The sequence below is a fragment of the Artemia franciscana genome, chromosome 14 (genome assembly GCF_032884065.1).
Source record: "Artemia franciscana chromosome 14, ASM3288406v1, whole genome shotgun sequence".
Classification (NCBI taxonomy): Eukaryota; Metazoa; Arthropoda; class Branchiopoda; order Anostraca; family Artemiidae; genus Artemia; species Artemia franciscana.
The window spans coordinates 33,030,110-33,057,079 of record NC_088876.1 but is presented as its reverse complement, the minus strand read 5'-3'; the positions used below and the strand labels follow the sequence as shown (position 1 = coordinate 33,057,079).

Sequence of the window (26,970 nt, the reverse complement as noted above, 5' to 3'; positions counted from 1 at the left end):
AGTAAGTAATTACAGTCAATCTTCCACCCTCTTTCTTAAAAAAAGAAAGAAGACATAAAAAAGGGACAAAAATTTAAAAGAAGGATAGAAGTGAAAAAAACAGGAAGAAAGGAAGTAAAAAAGAAGGAAGGCTTAAAAAGGGGACTAAAAGACTATAAAGTAAGACCCGAAAAATTTCTTTATATGAGAATTTTTTCACATTTCATATGCTGAAAATAGAAGTTTTATTTTTAGCAAGTAATTACAGTCAATCTTGCACCCTCTTTCTTTAGGAAAGAGGGTGCAAGAGAGGAAAGAGAGGATATAAAAAAGAAGAAGAAAGGATTTAAAAAGAAGAAAGAGTAATACAAATTACAAAAAAACTAAACATAAGAAAGGAAGGAAGTAAAAAAAAGAAGGAAGACAAAAAGGGACAAAAAGATTAAAAGAAGGAAAGAAGTGAAAAAGGCAGAAAGACAGGAATTAAAAAAAGGAGAAAGGCTTAAAAAGGGGACTAAAAGACTATAAAGTAAGACCCAAAAATTTTCTTTATATGAGAATTTTTCCTGCAGTTAGTTTTGGTACGCATTTTTTTTTCGTGAAAGGGGAAGAGGAGGAAAGGAAAAGTATGTTAAATATAAGAGCTTATATAGAAAAATCTTGATATTTCAAAAAGGATGGATTCAAAACACAGTACAGGACAGTTAAAGATTAAGGGTGCTCTCTCTTTCTTTCTTTTAGTATGGAATTACAGTCATTCTTGCACCCTTTTTCTTTAGGAAACTACCTAGCCCTTCTTTTGCCCCCATGTGGGCTATTCTGCAAAACTATTCCAAAGATACAGTTTGTTCACTGAAAGGATATTCTCAAGCAATATAAGCAAGTCTTTTATGATACAAGGCATGCTTAATAAAAGAATGTGAAGCTTTATTTCTAAAATGTTCTAAAAGAATTGACAGTGGAAGACCAAAATCACATAAAAACAGAAACCCACCCCTCATACTGGTGTCAGGTCACAAAAATTCAGGGGGACGAGGGCAAAGTTGTTGTCTATTCATTTTTTTTTCAATGAAAATATTAAAAACCATGTTTTCAAAGAAAATACCCAAAAGAGGTATTTTTCAAAATCTAGTGATGGCAAGAAACTCTAGGGGAGGAGGAGACAGCCATTAATACCTCCCAATTGAAACCACTGCTATATCATAACACTAGGCAGCAAAATTAAACACTGTTAGTTTTGACAAGAAACTAAAGTATTTGATTCTAATAAAATTTTCGAAGATAAAGTTTTTGTTCAGTAATTTTGTAGAGTTTAAAGTGTTGCCAAACATTGGTGTTGGAAATTTGTAAGAGGTTGGAAAGTTGAAGACATAATCATAACTTCAATACAGCAAAAAACATGAAAATATCCACACAAAATAGTGTGAGAATCTTATGTCAAATACCAGATTCTATAGGTTATCTAGTAGCAGATCTACATTATTAAACCAGGTAAGCTCTTTTTAAAGATTAGATTTCACTCATTTGTTTTCTGCCTGATGTTACATTAATAGTTGATGAATATCCATATTAAGTAAGACCTTTATTCATGAGAAATTTATGTCACAAAACTACTTTTTTAATGTCAGGAGTTGAAGACTTAGAAGACTAAATAGAAGACTTGAATAGAGAACATCTAACTTCTATCTAACTTATATCTAATATATCTCACGTCTGATGTAATTTAATGTCAGCAGTTCGCAGAGGACTTGAATAGATAACATCTAACATCTGACATATATAATACATCTGGTAACATATAACAGGTACTTACTTAGATCTTTAATCATATCATCAAACAGTTTGTTGTAATGAACTGTGAATGAGAAGCAATGCAGCCCAATATTACCCAAAACACTAAAAAACAAAATTTTGATAACAATAGATACATTAAAAAAATTGGCTTTTTATGCTTATTTCAAATATACAAGATTCATTATGTTTAATGCTACTCATCAAAAGTCAAAGAATATTATTGAATTGCATCACCTGATTCAATGTACCAGAGAACCCTACTTTAGATGTTTCAAGACCCCATCTGCAAAAATACAGAATTTTGTATTTTTTACCTGAAGAAAGATCATGGATGCATGCTTATTTGTTTGTTTTTGTTCTTCCCATGGGTGATTGCTATTGAACCAATGGTCCTAGAAGATCAGGAGAGCAATCATTTGAATAGAAATGAAAAATTCTAGTACTCTTTATAAGTGACCATGTGTCCTAACTTTTTAATAACAAATCCTGAAATACAAAGGCCATTTAATTAGAATTGAAGGCTTTTTTAAAAATACTAAAACATTTTAACGCAAAGAGAAGAGCATTGAGGAGGGGGCAGCCTCCCTCTTACACAGAATAATTTCTGTTTGTTTGAGTTTTAGTGTTGCTTCTGACCTGCAGTTGAAAAAACTTCACTAAGAAAGTATAATATATTCCCACTACTGAATTGAATTTAAATACTTTGCAATTTGCCAACATTTGCTTACCTTCCTCTGCCATAGCTTTCATCAGGGGCAGGGAGTCCAAATTTTGCAAACAGTTCTTCAAGCGGAGTAATTGAAGCTGATTCTCCACCATAATATTTGTTCCTATCCATATGAAGAACTTTTTTCCCACTTACACTCAGCATCCCACTCATAATACATTCCTACAAAATAAATAGAAACGCTGATACTACAATAATCTGAATTTAAAACACTTAAGGAAAAAAGGCAAAGATTATTTTATCTTTTTTCTGGTTTCTTCCTGAGGATCAGCAAGATTTCCCAGCTAATTACACAATATACATACCACAAAGGGTTTATTTCTATACCCTTTTATATAAAAAATGTGCATATTTTTAATATATTTGTGAATATTATATATATATATATATAAATATAAATATATATATATATATATATATATATATATATATATATATATATATATATATATATATATATATATATATATATATATATATGTATATATATATATGTATGTATATATTTTTATGCACAAAGGCTAGGTTTTTAAGTAGTGGTCTTTCCACAACCCACGGTGAACATCAAAGGCATAAGCTAGGAGGATATCCATGAACAAGTGTGGAGAGATCCCTAAATAATGGCCCAAAAACCGCTCCAGGAAAATTAGACCAGAAATTTACTTTAAGATATCCCTTTTTAAATAGTCATTCCCAAAATTCTTTTGATTCCTGCTAAAAGACAGACTAGCATCTCTGACTAGATCCCAGGAGCCAGTTAGACAGACATTGCTTTGTATTTCTTTTCCCCAATAATGATCAAAAGATATAAAGTCATCATGAATGTGACATTGTCATGTGAGATTGTCATTTCTTAGTGAAGATTGTCATTGTCATGTGTCATGTGAGGAGCCAGTTAGACAGACATTGCTTTGTACTGCCCAGTATTTCTTGAAAGTTCTTAAGCCAAACTGGCCAGACATGACAATAAACAATCAAGAGAGATAAAACTCTACAAAAAGAAAACTTCAAACGAGACGACGGCCAGTAGAATTGAAAGACTAAAACAACGCGGATATTTTGCCTGCATAAAACAAGGCGTCTTCAGCACAAGATAGAAAATTAAAAGAAAACTAATCTAAAAACAAATAAAAACCACCACCAAATATAATAAATACAATTGTCGCTACTTATCCACGTAGGGAAAAGTAGCTATGCGAGTTACTTCAATGAGAATCAAAGAGCAACTGAGGAAAAATTTATGAAAATTGAAACTTAGTTAATTATTCTGTTGCGAAATAATCCTCTTGTAAGCTAACATTGAAGCAACTCTTTTTGGTCTAGTGGATAATCTTGTCCCCTGGTGATTAATTCCCCCATGGACTATTTGCTCATTTTTTAAAAGAATATCATAAATTGGGTCAATATTTAAATTCCCTGTGTCTCTATTTATTGAAATATTAGCAAATATATGTTTTTTAATTTCTATAGCCTCCCTCGCCCACTGAGAAAAACCTCTATCATTAGAAATTTCACACTGGAGGAGAAGTCAATTCTCTGTAGTTTTGATGTAGTGTCCATGTATTCAAATTGTAACGTGAAAAAGTGCGAGGATATATTAAGGATTAAATTACAAAAGCACTTTGATTTGATACAAGGTGTGACCATGGCGAGTTTAGAGATTGAAGTCATTATGAAATTGGTTATTCTTGCAAATGAACATTCTCTTTATTGTGGTTTTAGGGGTGAATTTTATAAACAGGTGTTCGGTTCGGCTATGGGGGCATCTCTCTCCCCTTTGTTGGCAAATCTCTTCATGGAATCTATTGAAACCTCTGCCATACACAGTTTTAGGCTCTCTCTTTGTTTCTGGGGCAGATTCATGGATGATGTGGTCTGCATTTGGAAACACGGTTTAGAGTCTTTAGACCTTTTCCATAAACATTTAAATAGTTTTGACAAAAACGTAAAATTTACAATGGAGCTTGAAGAAAGTGATAAACTACCTTTTCTGGATATCTTATTGATCAAAAGTGAGTTCCATTTACTTTTTTCGGTTTATAGAAAGCCTACCCACAGTGATAGGTATTTGAACTTTCACTCTTGCCACCCTATCTCAGTGAAACGAGGGGTTGTGATTGCACTGGTGGATAGAACTTTCAGAATTTGTTCCCGGGAGTTTTTGGATTCTGAATTGTTATATTTGAGGGATGTTTTATTTTATAATAGCTACCCGATTAAATTCATTGATAAAATAATAAAAAATAGACGCATTAAACACAACAATAGGGTTATTGGGGTTTCACAGTGCACAGAATTAAACTTACCAAAACGTTTCATTTCTTTACCTTATGTACCTACTTTGGGGGAGATACTTAAAAGAATTTTGGGTAAACATAACATTGATACTTGTTTCCAATCAGTGAGACCATTAGGTAGTTTTCTTAATTCTGGGAAGGATTTAACCCAGGGAGATTTAGTTAGTGGGGTATATAAAATTCCTTGTTCCTGTGGAAAGTTTTATATTGGTATAACTCACCAACAATTTACTGAAAGATTTATTGAGCATTTCAACTCAATAGAAAAAACCCTACAACTAAGAAAGCCTCCCAAAACTTTTGTTTCGGCTCTAGCTGAACACACATTCTTTTATCCTGAACATTATATACAATTTGATGAGGCTACAGCTATTTCTAATGATAGAGGTTTTTCTCAGTGGGCGAGGGAGGCTATAGAAATTAAAAAACATATATTTGCTAATATTTCAATAAATAGAGACACAGGGAATTTAAATATTGACCCAATTTATGATATTCTTTAAAAAAATGAACCAATAGTTGATGGGGGAATTAAAATTTTACACAATCACCAGGGGACAAGATTATCCACTAGACCAAAAAGAGTTGCTTCAATGTTAGCTTACAAGAGGATTATTTTGCAACAGAATAATTAACTAAGTTTCAATTTTCATAAATTTTTCCTCAGTTGCTCTCTGATTCTCATTGAAGTAACTCGCATAGCTGCTTTTCCCTACGTGGATAAGCAGCGACAATTGTATTTATTATATTTGGTGGTGGTTTTTATTTGTTTTTAGATTAGTTTTCTTTTAATTTTCTATCTTGTGCTGAAGATGCCTTGTTTTATACAGGCGAAATATCCGCGTTGTTTTAGTCTTTTAATTCTACTGGCCATTGTCTCATTTGAAGTTTTCTTTTTGTAGAGTTTTATCTCTCTTGATTGTTTATTCAGTATTTCTTTTCCCCAATAATGATCAAAAGATATAAAGTTGTCATCAATGTGGCATTGTCATGTGAGATTGTCATTCCTTAGTGAAGATTGTCATTGTCATGTGAGGAGCCAGTCAGACAGACATCACTTTGTACTGCCCAGTATTTCTTTTCCCCAATAATGATCAAAAGATATAAAGTTGTCATGAATGTGACATTGTCATGTGAGGAGCCAGTGAGACAGACATCACTTTGTACTGCCCAGTATTTCTTTTCCCCAATAATGATCAAAAGATATAAAGTCGTCATGAATGTGACATTGTCATTTCTTAGTGAAGATTGTCATTGTCATGTGTCATGTGAGGAGCCAGTTAGACAGACATTGCTTTGTACTGCTCAGTATTTCTTTTCCCCAATAATGATCAAAAGATATAAAGTTGTCATAAATGTCACATTGTCATGTGAGATTGTCATTTCTTAGTGAAGATTGTCATTGTCACCTGTCATGTGAGGAGCCAGTCAGACAGACATTGCTTTGTACTGCCCAGTATTCCTTCTCCCCAATAATCATCAAAAGATATAAAGTTGTCATGACATGTGGCATAGTCATGTGAGATTAATTTATAAAGGAAAATAAAAGATAGTAAGTTAAAACACATGACAACCAGAAATTCTAGACAGGAATGAATATCTTGAGATGACCAAGGGATTTGTTCTATTGCTAGAAAGTAGAGTTTAAGGTAAGGAATTAAGAATACCTAAATTTGAATTTCAAATTGGTCTGAAAAAATTCATGTAGCCCCACAGCTATTGAAGCTAGAAACAAGTTACCATAATGCAATTATTGTTTATTTTTCCTTGCTATAGCCTACAACTAGAATGTTGATTAGAATTAAAACTATTCAATTTAGCCATTGTAATGATAATAAGCAGCATATACTGCATCTACAGCCCCATCCATAGCATATCTAGCGCATCTACAGCCCCAACTAGGGCTTGGAAAGCTGTTTCCTCCTCTACTTGCAAGGATTTAAAGACTATGTTGACATGTCCTAAACCTATTCTGTTACTTAAAAGTTAAAATAGTATCAAATGGGTGCTATACCCATTGATATTGGTGCTATACCCTTAAGGCCTTATTTTGGCTCCTGTTGAAAGGTGCTGACAAAGTATACCACTAAGCAAAATAGTAAGAAAAGAACCCCTATTATTAAGCTTTTTGTGCACCAAAATTCCTATGAAGGAAATACTATAATAACAAAAGAGCAGTACCATTCAATTCCCTAATTAACATGCTTTCCAAATATCATAATTACTACTACCACAACTATACCCTAGCCACCACAATGGGACTAGATATAGCCCTAAATAATGTATTTGTCAATTATTTTTATTACTAGAACATTTACCTTGCCTCTGTTAAACAAGCAAATAATTCTATTACCTGTTATTAACTAAAAAAAAACCTTGTTCCAGAAAATAAGTTTTTCTAAGAAAAGTAAAGAATTCCATTAAACCACAAATGAGCAAAAATAAAATCAAATAATCTACCATGCATTAAACTATAATAAGTCAGCATCAATACTTCATGCAAGGACTGGACCAAGATACAGCTTCTTCTTGAACCAGATTGTGAACCTCTGGAACAACCTCAAGGAGAACACTGTTTCTGCTGAATCAACAGATGTATTCAAATACTGTCTGGATGCTGAGTGGAGTGACAAACCATGGAGATTTGACTGGGATGTACCAGAATCTAATCAACCACATATGTAACTGTCATCACAAGGAGTGATTCAACAGGATCAAAAGTCCTTATTTCACTCCAAGCTGTGTTTTAAGGTAATTTAAGGTAAAACAAACAGAAATTGCAATAAATAACCAAGTTAAACTCAAATGAATAGAAATTAACATGAGTAGGGCTCAAACCCCCTATGCCTTCCCAAGGCCAGAGCATAATTTACACTTCACTGAAAAACAAAATACAAAAGTATGTGCATTGTCAGTTTAATATACATATACTGATATTTATTAATCAAAATGTTATTAATATTCATCTTAATCCCCTTTGTATTTTGGGAAAGTAGAAAGTTCTCAATAACATATGATATATGTAAACAATGAACAAATTGCAAAACTTGCAGCCCTTGTCCTGGGACCTTGGAGGGGGAGGGGGGGGGGGTTGACATCCCCATACACATAATTACTGAGATTTCAAACAATACTAAAAAAATTAATATCTCAAAACTTTGTTTGGATGTTTGTTATTGAAAATGATGGGTGTGGAAGGGGGGGGGGTCTCTCAAATCACTTTGACTCATAAAAAGGATAGCCTACTATCATTTCCAATTTAAAATCAATGGGTCATCTGAATATAATACAGCCAGTATAATAGGCCCTCTAGAGGGAGAAGGAGTGGAGGTGGAGGTAAAATTCTAGTTAATTGACTTCTTGCTATCTCAGAAAGGGTTTAGGTTAGGAAAATGAAAGTTTCAGGGATGAATCTACGGAATAAAATATGTCCCAGAGAGGTATTTTGAATTACCTACCTCCACTCCTTCACCCTCTAGAGGGCCCTGACCTTTGATGACCTTTAAAAATATGTATGCTATAAAAGTGAAACCTTGCAAAATAGATCTTCTGCTTAATTGAAGTACAACAAAATTGTTTTCAGCTTCATAACTTTGCTCAATCCCATTTTATAAAGTTTTAAAGATATGCAAATACATTTCCTAAATCTTGAAAAAAAAAAAACATTGATATGGCTCAAAATCCTACTCAAATAACAGGAATTGCACTTTCAGAAATAAAGGCAGAGAAAAGGCAACTAGTAACTGAAAATTAAGGTAAAATGTTAATTTGTCAAAATTTCAATTGTATAGACCTGTCATGTAGGCAAATTTCAGGGCCCTCTAGAGGGAGCCCTCTTCAAAATACCTTCCCAGGACATACTTTAGCCTGTAGACCCATCCCTGAAAGTACCATTTTCCTAACCTAAACCTTTTCTGAGATAGCAAGAAGTCAATTAACTAGAATTTTACCGAGGTGGATACTTCAAAATACCTTCTCAGGACATACTTTAGCCATTAGACTTATCCCTGAAAGTTTAATTTTCATAACCTAACCCCTTTCTCAGATAGCAAGAAGTCAATCAACTAAAATTTTACCATAACATTTTACTAATTATACCAGGAAAAATAAGGTAGGCCTACGTACCATCAAACAGGCTGTCCTTCAAAAAAACTGAAGGTTAGTCCATATCATAAACCTCACCTAGGAAGATGACAAATTTTTAACTTATAGGCTACCAAGATGTTTCTAAAACAGTAATAATTGCTTACTTTCAAGCCAGTTCCAAGAACAATTGCATCATATTCCTCATCCATTTTTGGGCAGTACTTAGGCTGGTCAAATAAAAATATAAAGATTTCTATTTGGGATCAAATTTTTACTACACAGCATCAAACAAAGACATGCGTTTTATTGTTGAACATCCGAGTTATGTTAGATCGAACCCTTTCTATGGATTGCTTTCCAAACAGTTCGTGGTAACAAACTGTAAGTAAGAAGTGACTCTGTTCAATAGTAACAGAAGCTCTATAAAACGGAATTTTCATATCAATAGTTTCATCAAAAGAATAAAATTATTATACTGATTTCAAATATATAAGATTCATCCTATTTAGTGTTGCCTCTCAAAAGTTACGAACCTGAGAAAATTTGCCTGATTTTCGAAAAAGGGGGGAAACACTCGCAGACTCCCTAAAAGTGAAGGAATCTGTCAGGATCAGGAATCAATCTGTGGTACTGTAAAATTTAATGCACCAGAGAACCCTACAAGAGACGCTTCCTATAAAGAAAAACGTGATTTTTTTTCAGAGGTGATCGTATCAAAATAGTGATTCTAGAAGATCGGAAGAGGGCGCATTCGAACGAAAATTCAATGCTCTAGTCCCCTTTTTAAGTGACCAAAACGTTTGGTGGGCATCTAGCTCCCTTTTCATGCTCCATTTCCCCCCAATTTGTCTCGTCAAATTTTCGAGACAATCATTTTTTTTATCATAGTTGAAACATCCAATAACAATGTCTTTAGGGGTAACATGACTCCTGCTTTCCTATTTTTTAGCGACTTCAGGGTTATTACAACTTTCTGAAAAAAGATGGGGCCCAAATAGATATCCAAGTTAGATAGGAGCACATTGGGGACCAACAGTGTGGCTCAAGAGGTATCGGCTGGTTCAGAAAATCCAAGAAATTGTCATTCCAAAAGTTCTGGACATCTAACTGATTAATAAGCAGCTACCCACTTTTATCTTCTATAAAGGGGCAAGGGTTTATTTGCGCACTGGAAAGCTTCTTAGTAAGCATATAAGCGGTTTTATTATCACACCAATCGGCTGCTAGATAAGATAAGATATTTATTTCGAAAAGATCACTATCACAAGCCCTCAAAGGGCCGAATTCGGACTTCGGAGTCGACTAACAAAGCAAACAAAGCAAAAAACACTAATAATAATGAATAATCAAATTATGAGTAAAAAAAAGAAAAAAAAAATCTGTCAAACTAAACTTGAACAAATACAAGTCAGAAAAAAAGGGAAGGGGACAAAAAAATCTAATAATACAGAAAAGAACAAGAAAATAAACATATATATCTACAAATTAAAGGGAGACAAAAAAAAGTCCAAAAACCCACAAAAAAAGGAACGAAGCATAAAACACACGTAAAACACATATGATTAAAAGGGAAACTAAACCAAAACAGCGGGGGGTAAGCAAATTAGTGCAACGACCTAAAGCACCTCACATGAAAAAAAAGGGGGGAGAAACTAGTTGGCTATTTTTTTTTATTTTTTCTGTGATGAAGGGGACAAAGGTTTTTTCATATCTGGAAGCAACGCAGCGAATGGGGGACAAGACTGGGATAGGCTCAGAAACAGCTCGAGGCTGTCGTAATCTGGATGGTGAGTGACGTTTGGGGAAAATACTTGCCGTCCGAAGGTTCGTTATTGCATTTTTTGAAAAACGGAGGCACAACGACGACCTTCTTTGCTCAAGGGTTTCCAAACTAGCCTTTTTTAGGAGCAGAGAGTAAGGCACCTTGCCTTCTTTGAAAATTATTCGCAAGGCTCTTTTTTGGATTGACTCAATTTTGTCTGATTCTTCACGGGAGATGCCAGGGTGCCAAACTGGACAAGCATATTCAAGATGCGGGCGGGCAAAAGACGTGTACAACCTTAAGGAGTGAGAAGGGGGGACGCTATATTTATTTAGGAGCTTAAGGAGGGCAATAGACGCATTAGCTTTATGGATGACATCTTTAATGTGGATATCCCACTTTAAATTTGAAGAAATTGTGACTCCAAGTAATTTAACCAAGGACGCATAAATTTCAGGAGGGATAGGATTAAGAAAACAGGGCGAGGATTTGAGGAAACAAATCGGCATTATCATGGACTTAGAGGGGTTTACTGTCATATCTAGGTCCAAAGCCTCACTTCCAATTTCATTGAGGATACTCATAGGGTCGCTTATTTAATTTCTGAAGCAACTTTCAACAATCGTTAGGTCATCAACAAATTTCCAACGGTCAAGAATTTCCTTCGCGAGACTGTTAATCATGACTGAAAAAAGGAGGGGCCTAGGAGAGTTCCTTGGGGTATGCCATTGTAAATAGGGAGAGGATTTGAGTAAAGGTTCTGGTATTTAACCACCTGCGATCTATTTGTTAAAAAGGAGGCAACCAATTTTACCAGTAAGGGATCGATATTGAACTCGCTTTCTAGTTTCTCAATTAGTTTATCAATTCTTCTTTCAATCTCAGACGGGGAAACAGTCGGGAAAAAGGGGGATGGGGCTCCTGTTGATAATTGGATTGGCAATGCTGGAAGGCTCTGGACAATGGAAGCGATAAATTTATTTAGACTATTTGCAGTAACATCAGGGGGCTCTGGTAAGTTGAAATTAAGCTGGTCAGGACTCCTGCCACATAGCTTTTTAACCTCGGAATACCAGTTTTTTGGCTTATTAGTGAAAAATTCTTCGATCTTATTTTTGTAGTAGGATCGTGCCAATTTACAAATTTCTCTTTTAATTGATTTTCTTAGTATATTGGCTTTATCGAGTTTACCATTTTTAAACAGCTTCAATTTGGTTCTAATTAGTGTTCTTATTATTTGATTAATAAAGGGTTTATCACTTGAGCTCGTTTTAAACCTTTTTTCTGGGAAACAAATTTGATATTTATCAATTAGCTTTTTATGAAACGTGACTGTTTTCTCATCAAGGTTTTGTAAACTATAAATGTCGGACCAATCTTCAGTACTCAGCCACATACCGAAAGAAAGAAGACCAGAATTTTGAAGAGGGCGGTAAGTGCTATAAGCTATTGAGAAAGTATGCTTAAAATTTGAGGAGGGGGACAAAAGAATGGAAAGATGATAACTCCTACCTAATGGGGGCAAAGTTGAGGGAGGGCTGTAAAAATTTTACATATTAGTTAAAATAACATCAAGAGAGGTATTACCCCGAGTCGTCGGTGTTTTAACAATTTGCTTTACTTTAAGTGAAGCACAAAAAGAATCCATTTTAAGGTCGTTGGCATCGCCAACTAAAAAAGGCCAGCATTGGGGTACTTAGAAATAACAAAATCAGCACTTGCCTGTAATTGCTGGATGAAATTACGTTTTGACTCGATATTTTGATTTGGGGAGTAATAGAAAACAGCTATTGCAATAATACTAAATGGACGAGGGAGTACTTTTGGTCTAACACTTAGCCAGAGGATTTCATCATACTCGGATAAGTTAGGGACTTGAATAACCTTTGGGTAACCTTTGGTGCTCATTCTGCCTCAGCTACTATATTCTTTATTACAGCTATATTTCAAATGCTCTTTCGTCATTCCTGGCAGACGTTTTCACTCGCTTATGGACACATTTATTCTGCTGTTTTAAACTATCACAGCATTGCCTGTCGCTAGGCTGACTAAATGAATGACTAAGTGAGTATTTATCAACAAGGGCTTTCAGATTTGTGCTTTCCTGAATCAGATGCCAAGTTTCTTCACTAATCCACCCTTCTTTCTTTCGTTTCCTATATCCAAGAACTTCCACTGCAGCATCTTTTACGCACTCCAATATTGATTTCTAAAGACAAACAGAACTTGTTTCGTCAGAGTTATCGAGGCACAAAGCTGCGAACCTATTTTTTTTAGTGCAAGATTAAAATTTTTGACGAATAGTCTTATGACAGAACTTCTGGACATCAAATTTCTTAACTGTAACTGACACTTTCTTCGCTGCCTTTAACTTAATTTTGCATTTGGACATAACTAGTTGATGGTCAGAGGAGCAATCGGCTCCGCGGTACGCTTTGACATCTTCAAGAGACCTTCCTTCTTCGCTTGTTGATGAGTATATGGTCGATCTGGTTTTTAGTGGTACTACACGAGACTATAACTTATTACATTCTCGCTAAGTAAACAATTGTGCTGCTTCCTTGCAAGCACCTGTACTGATATGGGTCAAGAGAAGGAGAGCAAAAGTTCGCAGCAGCCATCTGATGGCATTTTTGCAAATCCAACTAGATGGCGCCTCAACTAGATGGTGCCACCACCAAGTGAGATGAATAAAGTTCAAATACGGCGATCTTTTCGTATTTAATTTGCGTGACCATAGCACTACGCAAAGTCAGCGAGACTAAGTCTTTGGTTACTTGCACTGTCACTCCAAGAAGCTCGGGAAAACTAGCACAAAGCAAGCTAAACTGAGATGACGAGGGTCCTCTATTTCATAGCGCCAGTTAATAATTCGATGTTATGGCTGTATTTCTATTTATATCGTGATTTTAGCGATGGCTGTACCATATTAAAGATGAATCATGCTTAAAAATATGTTGTAAAAAAAAGTTTTCTTGTGATAAGATAGCGATATCGTTAGTTTTTCTGAAAGTAAGGAGCAACATCAAAACTCAAAATGAACATAAATTATTCTGTATATGCGGGGGATTGCCCCTTTCTCAATACCTCATTCTTTACGGTAAAGTTTTTCTAGAACATTTAAGAAAACATGTTATTCTAATTAAACGTTCCTTGTGTTTCAGGAGTCGTTCTTTAAGAATTGGGACAAAAAGCCAGACTTTAGCATAAAAAGCGAGGTATTGAAGAAAGGACAATATCTCCCACATATAGAATAATTTACGTTCGTTTTGGGTTTTAACATTGCTCCTTACTTTCAGTTGCAGAAACTTGTTGTTTTTAAAATTTAATTTCTGGTCGTTTTTTAAACAACGCTGGTAAATATGGCTCACCCTTTGTGAAAATTTCCTCCCTCTCTCAAAAGAATCACCAGTGGAAAGTTCCTCCAGCGTAAAGTAACCCCCCCCCCCTGCAACGTTCCCTCCAGGAAATTCCCTTGTAAAATTCTTTATGGATAATCCTATCCTCGCCAAAAATCTCCCTACCATAAAATTTCTTGCGGATGATTCAGCCTGAAGAATTCTCCTTAGCATACTTTCATTTTAAAAATACTGTAATTTTTAATCTTTTTTCCGGTCATTCTGGAAATCCCCCTTCCTTGGAAATTTTTCCCGGGCAATCTCCACATGCAAAATTGAGTTGGCAAAGAGAAAAGCAAGATAAATAAAAAAAAAATTCGTATAAGAATACTTTTAAATCCCCCAGTGTGAAATTTCCCCTGGAAAGTTCTCCACCTGGAAAATTCTCCCTCCCCACGGAAAGCTCCCCCTATGGAGACCCACCCCAATTACAAAATTACCCCCTATATCAAATACTATCCGTATACAATGGGTAAATTTCATAGTTTACAAGCCCCTCTTCAAGGGCTGTAGGGGATTATGTTACCCCAAAAGACATTATTATTGGATGCTTCAACTATGCTGAACAAAATTGTCTCAAAAATTTGACGGATAACTTTGGGGAAAAAGAAGCGTCTGTTTTTCTTGCTGCATTCCTAAAAGAACTAGCATTCAATGTTTAATATATCTTTTACGAATATATAAGTTGTATCTTTCATCCTCATTTCCTACTCTTCATTACTATCATGGTTACTAAGCGATGCCGCAAAGTTAGGCGACAGGCTTAATGATTTAACATACACAAATTGTCACAAAGAGTGCGTGACCCCAAAACATGGTGCAAGACCAATTCCATTTTTTTTACGCTAAAAAGTAAATTATTTAGTAAAAATACTAAATATCATTTTTTTTATAGATGGTAAACAGCTTTTCATTTTTTTTTTATGACGGGATGGTTTTTATAGCTTACTAGTTTTTGTATTAGTATTTTTATACCATTTTAATTTCAACAAATTTATTAGAACTTTAACCCTCACCGGATTTTGATTAAGCTTATGACCATTTCCACTACCTACCTACGACGCATAATTGTCGAGGTTCCCTTTAAATTGCGAGTATTTCTTTGTTCGCAAGTTTATCCAAGCAACCTATTATGCGCCCCCCCCCTCTAAAGAATATCCTGGACCCACCCCTGCTTTGAGAATGACTACCCCCACAGCCCTCAGAGCAAGGGTTGTAAGTTATACCCTGGGAACATATAAGATGTATATGGAAAAGATGATCGTATAGACTTCGGATGGGGTTCACTGGATTGGTAGTAAGAAGAGCTAGTGTCCATTTTAAGATTGAGAGTAACCAAAGGTTGGATACAACCCCCCCCCCAAGCTTCGTATTTTCCGAAATGCATTTGATACAAATTTTGAGATGACCATTTGTTGTCGCAGAAACTTCAAAAAAGGTTCATTCGATTGGAAATTGAAAGGGCTAGAGCCCTTTCAATTGGTCAAAAGTAATTGGAGAGCAACAAGCCCCTCCCCCTACGCCAATCAACTCCCAAAAGACAAGAAATCAAAATTTTGAGATAGCCATTTTCTTCAGCGTATTTGAAAGGTCTGGAAATTATGTCTTCGACAACCCCCATACCTTCTCAAGACGATAACATAATTTGTACTTTACAGATAAAAACGGCTGTAGATTGTCAGTTTAGTGTACACATAATGATATTTATTCCTTAAAGTTTTAATAATTTATTTATTAAAATTAAAAAACAAAACATTTTAAACGTAATTAAGAGTAAACTTCTAAGAGTCAAAAGTGAATAGATGAACGTCAGCCTCCCCCCCCCCCCCAATCCGATCATTACCCAAAAAATATCCGATAGAAAGTTTAAGAGAGTTATTTTGCTCAACATTGTTGAAAGATGCAGTATTGGGGGTGTCAACCCCCCAACAATCCTCAGGACAAGGGCTGTAGGTTAGATAATTTGTTCATTGTTTACACATAGTATATTTTATTGAGAAAGGTATGCATGTTTGAAGTTTACTTTCCAAGAAGACGAAGGGTATTCAGGTAAGCCTTTCAGAGAATGTTGAAGGGAGTGTAGAACTAAATCGAAACACGTTATGTGTAAACGGAGTGTCAAAAGAGACACAGAAGGAATAACTGAGTATATTCATTTGGAAAATTAAGGAAACGATAAGGGAGATGATGAAAAAGGAAGTATTAGCATGCTATCAATACTACTACAACTACCAGCACTACTACTACCACACAACTCTATTTACAGTTTTAAGAGGAAATTTGAACCAAATCAAAAGAAGGTATGTGCATGCACATTGTGAAAATAACGTATCTCAAGAGTTGATTTGGGTATTAAGTTGGAACTTTCAGAGAATACTTAAGAAGATCATGTCAGCAAAACGCAATATGTGCACACTACTGCTAATCCTACTGCTACTTCTACATTTACAATTACTTCTATTGCAACTACTTCTGAGCTAAGAGCAATAAGATGAAAATTTCAAAAAGTATATAAACATACGGGTTATCAAAAGGACATATGAGCATTGTCATAGTAATGGGCAATTGTACTAAGCTGAAACTTTTAGAACTTGATGAGAAGAATGTTCAACTGACCAAAAGGCAATAGGTTAATACTACTGCTGCTAGTAGCACAACCGCTATTCAATACTATTACTAGTAATATCCATACTATTACTGTGACTACTATTACAGCTATGCCTAAGGGCATGAAGGTGAAATTTTCAAGAAATTTTGAGGGGGGGGGAGATGAACTGAATCAGAACACACCCTCTGTATGCAGGATGTTAAAAGAGTGAAACAGCGATATCTTAGGAACAGTTAGTTGTGTGAAGTTGAAACTAACAGGGCTTGCTGTGAGGCATGTTGAACTAACCAAAAGAAAATATTTGCAACCCTAAGGCTTCCGCTTCTACTCATACTACTGCTACTGTTGCTATTATTACTTCCTCTATTACTGCTACTGTCACTCAAGCTTAGGCTACTAAAATTAATTCTACAGCTACTACTACTACTAATGCTATTAAAACTAAGGGTATTAAGGCGATAAATTTGGGATATATAGAAAGTCCTTAAATTAGACACAGAAAAACAGATACAAAATAACCGTATATTCCTGTAAGACGAAGAAGATTTTGTCACTTTTGTTGAAAATTCATCTTACATTTAGGCATAAACCAGAACACAATTTGCGCTTTACTAAAAAAAAAAAAAACAAAAAAAAAACGACTGTGAATTGTCAGTTTTATTGACATTTACTAATATTTATTCCTTATAGTTTGTTATGGTTTATAGTTTATATACCTTACAGTTTATTATTTATTCCTTTGATAATTTTTCATTTATAAAAGTAAGAAAAGTGAAAACATTTAAAGCATATTTTGTTTTGAGTAAAGCGTAAATAATGTTCTGGTCTTGAGAAGGCATGGGGGTTATCAGCCCTACTCATGTTAATTTTTGCTCGTTTTGAGTTTGAATCGGCTATTTATTGTAATTTCTGTTCGTTTTCAGTTTCATTGATTTGCTGATGGTGATTTGTGGTAATTTTACGCTTGGAAGATTATTTGACTTAATTTCTGCTCATTTTTGGTTTAATGGAGCTCTTTACTTTTCATTGAAAAACTTGTTTTGTGGAAAAAATACACTTAATACCAATACACTATATGACCCATTAACAAAATGGACAAAAAAGAAGTAATACATGCTTAGTTTATTTACTAAGCTTAGATAACAAAACGGTAGCTCCTTTTGTCGACTCTTTTTTCAAGGCCTTCTTAAAGGTTGCCAGTTTCTCGCCAAGCTCATCCTTAATAGTCGGTATTTCTGTCTCAAGCATTCTAAAAAAAGTAGCATTAATTAAAAAAAATCAAGACTGGTCAGCAAACCTCTTATTCTTAAAACACAAAATTTCAACGATTTAATCCTTAAATTTTTAGGGGCGCAAAATTTAAACTATTACATCAGTACTAGATAGCAAGGGAAGAATCACTAATATAGGCGAAAAGACGGCTAATTACAGGACCTGAAAAAACTATAGATTTCGTCACACCAAAAGGTTGTATCAGAGACGGGTTTTAGGGGGAAGGAGAGGAGACACTTGCCCCAGGCACATAAATTTTAGGGGCGCAAAATTTTAAATAAATAATCTAATTGTTATACTCATTTTGTAATTACTGAAATTTTATTTTATTAAAATAAAGTAGAGGGCACAGTAAATGAAAATAATTAATTGATTATTAATCAATTGAAAAAACACAATGAATAATGATCTATAAAAATACTAATAAATTACTAATTAATAAATAAATGAACATTTTTCGAAAAATTTTGCCTGAATAATTTTGGGGAGATCAGGGGGAGGGGGTGCTAATCAAGGAGGTCTATGGCAAGTAGAAGGAAAGGAAAAAACGAACTAAACGACGGATATTTCCCCCGTACAAAACTAGGTTTCTTCAGCACTAAATATAGAAGAAACTAATTAAACAAAACTAATTAAACTAATTAACAAAACAGCGGGTCTACGGCAAGTAGAAGGAAAGGAAAAAAAACGAACTAAGCGACTGATATTTCGCCCGTAAAAAATTGGGTGTATTCAGCACCTAATATTTAAGAAACTAATTAACAAAACAGCAGGTCTACGGCAAGTAGAAGAAAAAAAAACGAACTAAGCGACTGATATTTCGTCCGTAAAAAACTAGGTGTATTCAGCGCTAAGTATGAAAGAAACTAATTAAAAGAGTATCAATAAAGCCCAAAATAACCTATACAATCTATAAATAAAAACAATAAGAGATATAAGAAACCAGTCAATATCTATTTATACAATTAAAACTAAACCGATGCACCACAGTGTATTTATATGCACAATAATGAGTAGCGCAATAATTGCACAATAATTTATAATTTATTAATTAATAATTAATTAACAATAAATAATAATTAATTAATTAATTTAATTAATTAATTAATTAATAATAATTAATAATTAATTAATAATTTATTAATTGTCATTTATATGCACAATAATTGAGAACATACAAAAGCAACTGGATAAAAAATAAGAAGATAAATTTGAAATTAATTAATTTGAACAAATTAATTTGTTGTAAAATATTCTTTGTGTTGGTATCTAATACTACCATTCTTCTTGGTCTTGTATTTAATTTAGTCTCCTGGTGATTTTGTAAGACCTTATTACAATTATTAACAATTAGTTTAATTTAAGAATAATATTATAAATTGAGTGAATATTTGTATTTCCCGTGTTTCGGTTTATGAAAAGATTATCAGTTAGGTTCACCAAGACAACGTGGGTCAAGAGGACCAAAGTTGCATTGAATAGATTGCCTTGCTGATACTCCCTTTGAGAGCAGCTTGAAAAATGGATTTTGGCAATTACCTCAAAAGTATGGAATTCTCAGATATGACTCTTAGGCACAACAACGACCATATAACGACCATATAACCAGTGATTGCTTTTTATTTGGCTTTAAGCTTGCCAGACGAACTTAAAAAAATTATTTTTTGCAATGCTGACCAATGGTCTGCTTACCGCAGGCACCTATCTCCTGATTAGATGCCTTAGGTCGGGAGTAAAATACGTAATTGAATGAAAATCATCATCCACTTCCCGTGTCCCCCCCTGATTTCTCCAGGTGTCCAATTACAGCAGCGTCAACTCTGACTGAGTTTACAGGGTCACACCAATGACCTCTATTCCAAACCAAAAATCATCGACACAAAGATTTAGGCCCCTGACCACAGGTTTTCAAGTCCTGAGCTCTTAAAGCTCAGATTTACTTTAAACCTGCTTATAGTTAACTTTAAGCTTGGCAGGAGGAGGGTGAAAATTACAAAGTTTATCCCAGGGCACAAATAGGGTCTTAGTGACTCTGCATGCAGACATATTTTTTCATCAGTACGATCTCAGTGGATGTGGAATTGAAAATTTATCTCCCGTTCCACGATTTTCAACAAACTGTTGTTTCCTTTCAGTTTGAGCTTGATAAATCCATACACGAACACATTGCAGTGCACTGCTTAAAATCAACTGAAGAGGGGAAAACCATGACAAACATGGACTGAAAGTATAGGCCCAAATGACTGACATACACTCTTTAATATGCAGCAATATTTCATAATGAGAATACAGCTTTAGAAGTCTTATCTCTAGTTCATCTTCACTACTAGCAACGCTAATTGGAGGATGGGGACAGGGGGCACTTTCTCCTCCCTTTCTAGATCCCCCCCCCACAGATTCCAAAGAATAGCTTGTTCCCTATTTTGCTTGAAAATATCTTCTTGACTATTCGCTCCTTGAAAGTCCGCTCCTCAGTTTTGAGAAATATATTTTGCCCCTCCCATATATTTTCGTGAACTGGGACGACTCTATAAAGATCACATTACTATAGGAAATTGATTGAATTTTACCTATATGTTGGAATACCAACCTAAAAGTTCAGTCAATAATACAGACTACACCCAGTGAAGAATTTTTTTAACTATCTTAAAAAATGTAAAAAAAAAGTTTCAAAAGACAGTAAAGATCCAGATCAGAGTCCAAAAAGTGTAAAAAGAAAGATATATAAAAAGATAAAATTATAGCGAACAGAACTAAATGAATAATCAACTCAACTTAAAACAAACATAAATTATCAGAAATAAAAGTTCGGCTGCCAACACTCAAAGCTCCATGAAGGCATGAGCTTCATTTGAGCTCCAGAGAAAAACTATATATATTGATTCAAATGTTGACGACTGACATTTAAATTTTTTATTTTTTTTTTTTTTTACTTTTTTTTTTTAGTTTTACTGCTGATGATGTGCTGATGAAACTATATATATATTGATTCAAATGTTGACGACTGACATTTAAATTTTTTTTTTTTTTATTTTTTTTTTTTTAGTTTTACTGCTGATGATGTGCTGATGAAACTACATATATTGATTCAAACATTGACGACTGACATTTAAATTTTTTTTATTTTTATTTTTTTTACTTTTTTTTTTTAGTTTTACTGCTGATGATGTGCTGATGAAACTATATATATTGATTCAAATGTTGACGACTGACATACAAATTTTTTTTTTTTTTTTTTTTTACTTTTTTTTTTAGTTTTACTGCTGATGATGTGCTGATGAAACTATATATATTGATTCAAATGTTGACGACTAACATTTAGATTTTTTATTTTTTATTTTTTTTACTTTTTATTTTTTTTAGTTTTACTGCTGATGATGAACACTGTATATGCGTTCGAAATATCCAGTTAAATAATTTTATATCTGTTCACTGTCAATTAAAAGGTTTCATCCCTATTTTGAACTGTTTTACTTTCGACATTAACATTTTTTTTTTGGTATAAATCTAAATAAAACAGAGGAAAAGAAACTCAAAAGGAAAATAGCAAGAAAAAAAACGACTTTTCAAAATTTAAAAACTAAAACAATCGCAATTTCATTTATTTCAAAAAAAAACTTCTTTCCTGTAAACTTGAAAGGTATTTTGATTTTTAAGTTTAAGAACATCTGTAAAAACATTTATTGTTTTCAGCTTGTTTCAATCTGAATTATAAAACAAACTATTGCTTCAAAAAATTGACTATTGCCAGTGTGTTTTTTCAAAAAAAATATTAAGTTGATTCGTTTTTGTTCTTTTCGATAAAAAACACATAAGTTCAAAACGTTTATAGTTTCTCGTAAAGCCAAAAAACATTCGTGCCTTTAGGAGGACGGAAGCCCATCTCTGATTTTAAATATATTGTTTTCCCATTTAAGCATGGCTTGTTATGTCACTTTATTTCTGCTCTTTTAAGTTTTAGAATAGCTCATTAATTTTTTTAAGAGCATTTTCTTAGACTTTTATTAAGTTATAACAAATGTTAATTGTAAAAGTATTTAAAAGTTTTTTTTTTGCTTTTATGCTTTAAAACTAAAATACAGAACAGCAATAAATTTTACGCAAACTTTGAGTATTTAATCAAAATTTCAAAACATTCCAAAATTTCAAACAAGAATATTTAATCAAAATTTTAAAACATTTCAAAATTTCAAACAAGAGTATTTAATCAAAATTTCAAACAAGAATATTTAATCAAAATTTCAAAACATTTCAAAATTTCAAACAAGAGTATTTAATCAAAATTTCAAAACAAGGCTTTGCACCAAATTTTCCCAGGTTTTTTGCCTTGAAACCACACAGATACAAATTCATTGTAAAACTCCCGTTTAAGTAAGGTAATACATACGCATCTTTCTGGTAGAAAATTAGCAGGGGGGGGGGGGGAGGTTGAAGTCGGTTACCAGCCAATTTTTCTCTAATGATAAAGATTTAAATTCCTTGTATGATTACCTTTAAACACGATGTAGCATACAAATCTTTTCTAATAAAGCATGCCTCCGAGGAATCGATTTATTGAACAATCCAGAACCCTTGTCTTCAGGACCTCGTGGGCTATATACCCTCGGAGACAAATATTTTCAACTATTCTGACTATTATATAGACATCATATACACATCTTTCGACTATTCTGAGAATAGCTATCTCAAAACACTTATTTAATGTGTTGGGGAGTTAAGGGACGCCTTGGGTTAAAAAAGCCACTGGTGGATCGATTTTGAACATTAAAAATACATTAGCACTTTTGTGAAATTAAATTGTATTAAACTGCGGCCTCATGCACATATTGGATTTCAAGCATGATATTTCACGCGAACGTAGATACTAGTCTTTCAACAGGCTTTACAGAACAGGGCTAATTTGCTCTTGGTTAATTTGCAGCTGCAAAAACAACAAAAACAAGAACTATGCACTGTTAAACACAGACATAAAAAAGGCACAAACAAATTATAATATCGGTTTGTCCGTGCACGTCTAGGAATCAGTTTGGACTTCTATCTGGCTCTGCTGTCAGGCAGGCCGTCTGCAAGTAAGACGGGTTGGGTTGGGTCTAAAAGCAATGCTTCCAAACCTCATGATGAGATTACATAATCTTTGTTCTAGGGACTGAATGTTTAGTGTAATGAGTGCTTCTTGGTAAGGAATATCTCTAGAACCCAGGATAATCCTAACTGCCCTTTAAAGCACTGACTCTAGGTTGAACATCAGGTCAGCAGTATTTAGTACTAGTTGATACGTTTTCTAAACTAGTAGATGCTAAAAATGGCACATACAAAGGAGGAGCATTCAGGACCCGTAGGCCCGCCCTAAATTTCATAGAGCTCACCTCTTTTTTTATCCTATCCTTTCCCGAAATACTATCTCCTCCCACCAAATACATTCCCGTGTAAGTCAAGACAAAATGATATGCATTGCTGAATTCTGTGTAGTGGAATAATCAGCTGTCAGTACCAAGATTTATTATTATTATTGAATTTTAGGTATACATTTTCAGCAGAGGAAAGTCAAATACTATTTCGCTTTGGTTGATTTTTTCCTCTCTGTATTGACATTTTCCTAATTCTTAGACATTCTTCTAATTCTAAGACATTTTTTCTAATTCCAGCATTCTCTACACACATTTCTTTATATTTAAATTGACTATAAAAACGATAATTTATTCGCTAAAACGTCTACATATGGGAAGAAAAGAGCTGAGAAATAAGCACAGTACATACTCATTTTTAGCAAGACATGTGGGGTAATCAGTTTAAATGTAGCAGGACTTTAAGAAGACTCAAAACTCCCAAACCCTGAGGGCGTGTCTGGGCACACATGTCGTTATTTCAAAATGGTCGCGTAGGATACAGGAAGTATCTACAAGTCATCAGATTCTGAGCGTAAAAACGTGCACGAGAACACGAAAAACAGACGAATAAGAAAAAGAGAGGGAGGCAATTTTATATAATAAAGGGCAATTGTATGACTAATACTTACAATTATGACTAAGCTAAAATTTCGTATGACTAATACTTACAGAACCAGGGTAAATGCCCCTCGATTGGTTGATATCCATGTGCTAATGACGTCTGCTGTGAGTTGGTCAAGTAAGGTTGAAGTAAACAAATCTGAAATGACGAAAATATCGTAAGGCGAAAACTGACACCAATTCACCATAAGCGATGAGAGAGACAGAGAGACAGAAAGAGAGAGAGAGAGAGAGAGAGAGAGAGAGAGAAGAGAGAGAGAGAGAGAGAGAGAGAGAGAGAGAGAGAGAGAGAGAGAGGGAGAGAGAGAGAATTGAGAGAGGGGACTAAGAGAGGAGAAAGGGAGAGGAGAGATAGTACATAAAAAACTATATCTTTTCTTATTTTGCTATCACTCTTTCGCCCTTTGCCATCACTCTTTCTCGACCTAAAACTTACCCACTATCGTACAACCTACATATATATATATATATATATATATATATATATATATATATATATATATATATATATATATATATATATATATATATATATATATATATATATGTTTTTAACTACATAAAACTTGCGAATATACAACATTCTTCGCTGTCCCATTGTCTGTACATATAAATAGATTGTCAGGTTTACCGACTCTTGAACATGCAACATATAATTGTCCATGGGAAAAACAATCCGTATTCAGATCTATACCTCATTATTCTAATGATTGCCCTTGAGCTTTGTTGATGGTGATTGCTAATCAAACATTCCCTGTGTCCCCATCGTCATTTATATATCCCCCCTGTGCCCCCCGGCGTCCCCATTGTAGTTGTGTCCCAGTCGTGATTTATATATCCCCCCAGTGCCCCCCGGCGTCCCTGTTGTAGTTGTGTCCCTGTGTCCCAGTCGTCATTTATAGTCGACAAACATGGCGTCAGTCGACACACAAACATGACGTCAGTCGACACATACGTCCCAGTCGTCATTTGTGTCCCGGTTTGTAATTTCTCTTTGAGTGTCCCGGCCGTCATTTATATTCCCTGTGTCCCGGTCTGTATATACATTCGTTTTTGAATTGGTATATGATGAAATAAATTTTTATTTTTTTCCTTTTTTTCTTTTTAGTTTTTTTTTTGGTTTTTACCTTTTTTTAGCTTTTTTAGTTTTTTTTTTCTTTTTAAGTTTTTTTTTGTAGTTTTTACCTTTTTTAGTTTATTTTTATTTTTTTTTAGTTTTCTTTTTCTGCTTTATTTTTCAGTTTTTTTTTCTTTTTTTAGTTTTTTTTTCTTTTTCAGTTTTTAGTTTTTTTTTAGTTTTTTTAGTTTTTACCCCTTTTTTTAGTTTTTTAGCTTTTTTAGTTTTTCTAGTATTTTCTTTTTAGTTTTTTTGTAGTTTTTACCTTTTTTAGTTTTTTTCTTCTTTCGTATTAATGCTAAAGCCAAGGTTCGAACCTGGAACCTCTCGGACCTAGAACCTGGAACATAACGCTTTACCAACTCAGCTACTTCGGCTTGAATACATTCGTTTTTGAATTGGTATATGATGAAATAATTCAGACGTCATATGCGGACAAACACGACGTCAGTCGACAGACAGACAAACAACTTATTTTTATATGTATAGATTTGTCACTAGGATAGTTTGATTTTTCTCAATCTGAGCTTTTTTCCATTTATAAACTAAATATACAAAGGGTAATATGTTTAGTTGTGACAGTGAAAAACTGAAAAAAAGATACACAATAAAAGTCCCAATATTTATAAACCAAACCTACTGTTCAGCGTAAACAGAATACATAATGCTAACACAACGAGAACAGCAATCGAAATAAAATTATTGTATGACATTGTGTTGGTTTGTAGGGTATCTTTTGATACACATTGTCCCTAAATATTTTGTTCGTGGACCTTTATCAATAATTTTACAAGCACACATTTACCAATAATTGCTATAAATTCATTCTGGACTAAATCAGACAGATATGATGCCACGCCAGGGTTTTTCTCTAGATGACATAAATGTTACTAGATACGAGATTCTAATAAAAGTAAAATAATAATATCAAAAATCACTAATGAAAATAAAAAAATAACAAACTAAACCTATTGTTTAGCATAAACAGAATCCAGAATGCTAATACAAGGAGAACAGCAATCCAAAAAATATTATTGTATAATATTGTGTAGGTTTTGTAGGGTATCTTTTGATACGAGATTCTAGAAAACTAGTTGATAAGTTCCATATTGTCCCTAAATATTTTGTTCTGTGGACCTTTATCAATAATTTTACAAGCATACGTTTACCAATAATTGCTATGAATTCATTCTGGACTGAATTAGACAGATATGATGTCATGCCAGGGTCTTTATCTAGATGACATAAATGTTACCAGATACGAGATTCTAGTAAAAGTAACATAAAAAGATGAAAAATCCTTAATGAAAATGAAGAAATAATAAATTAAACCTATTGTTTCGCATAAACAGAATCCAGAATGCTAAGACAAGGATAACAGTAATTCAAACAAAATTATTCAATAATATTTTGTAGGTTTGTTGGGTATCTTTTGATACGAGTCACTAGCAAAATTTAACCATTTATTTTTATATTTTAAAATGATCATCATAGTGGATTGTGTTAATACTCAAAACAACTTTATTTTCTCCTATAATACCATAATAGAAAATACCTTATTGGCTTACACCACATTATACAACAATTTTGTCTGTGTCAGTGTGTTGCTTAGCTTATCAGATGTGAGTTTCTTATGTTTCGTTTTGCATTTTTAGTCTTTTTATGTCATTCTCTGATATGTATTGACTACATAATCTAGTTCTTTTTCTCTCTCTCTTTTCCCTATTGATAGACTTCCAGAAACAAACCCAAAATATTCAAACTGTTAGAAATATTTATTTAATTCTTTTTTACTCTTCAACAAAAGGTCTACGTGTTATTATATTTTAACTTCCTTTCAATTATGCATAGCTTGGCGTTCATTTATACAATTCTAGTTTATTCGTGTTTTTATTTTGTATATATTAGTCCTTTTTTTTTGA

At 33.7% G+C, this 26,970-nt stretch overlaps 2 protein-coding genes across 2 annotated transcripts in view; both read right to left on the bottom strand.

The window, feature by feature from the left end:
* Nucleotides 1-9,199, bottom strand: part of LOC136035603 (rab GDP dissociation inhibitor alpha-like) — a 56,707-nt gene extending 47,508 nt beyond the window's left edge. Inside the window, exons 1-2 of the mRNA XM_065717482.1 lie at nt 9,048-9,199; nt 2,502-2,662 (exon numbers count right to left, since the gene is read on the bottom strand). Coding sequence (XP_065573554.1) covers nt 2,502-2,662; nt 9,048-9,092 — 206 coding nt within the window. The 5' untranslated portion in view covers nt 9,093-9,199. The remainder of the gene's footprint in view (nt 1-2,501; nt 2,663-9,047) is intronic.
* Nucleotides 9,200-17,758: 8,559 nt separating this feature from the next.
* LOC136035602 (pumilio homolog 3-like) overlaps nt 17,759-26,970 on the bottom strand; it is an 88,577-nt gene continuing 79,365 nt past the window's right edge. Inside the window, exons 12-13 of the mRNA XM_065717481.1 lie at nt 23,980-24,070; nt 17,759-17,900 (exon numbers count right to left, since the gene is read on the bottom strand). Coding sequence (XP_065573553.1) covers nt 17,774-17,900; nt 23,980-24,070 — 218 coding nt within the window. The 3' untranslated portion in view covers nt 17,759-17,773. The remainder of the gene's footprint in view (nt 17,901-23,979; nt 24,071-26,970) is intronic.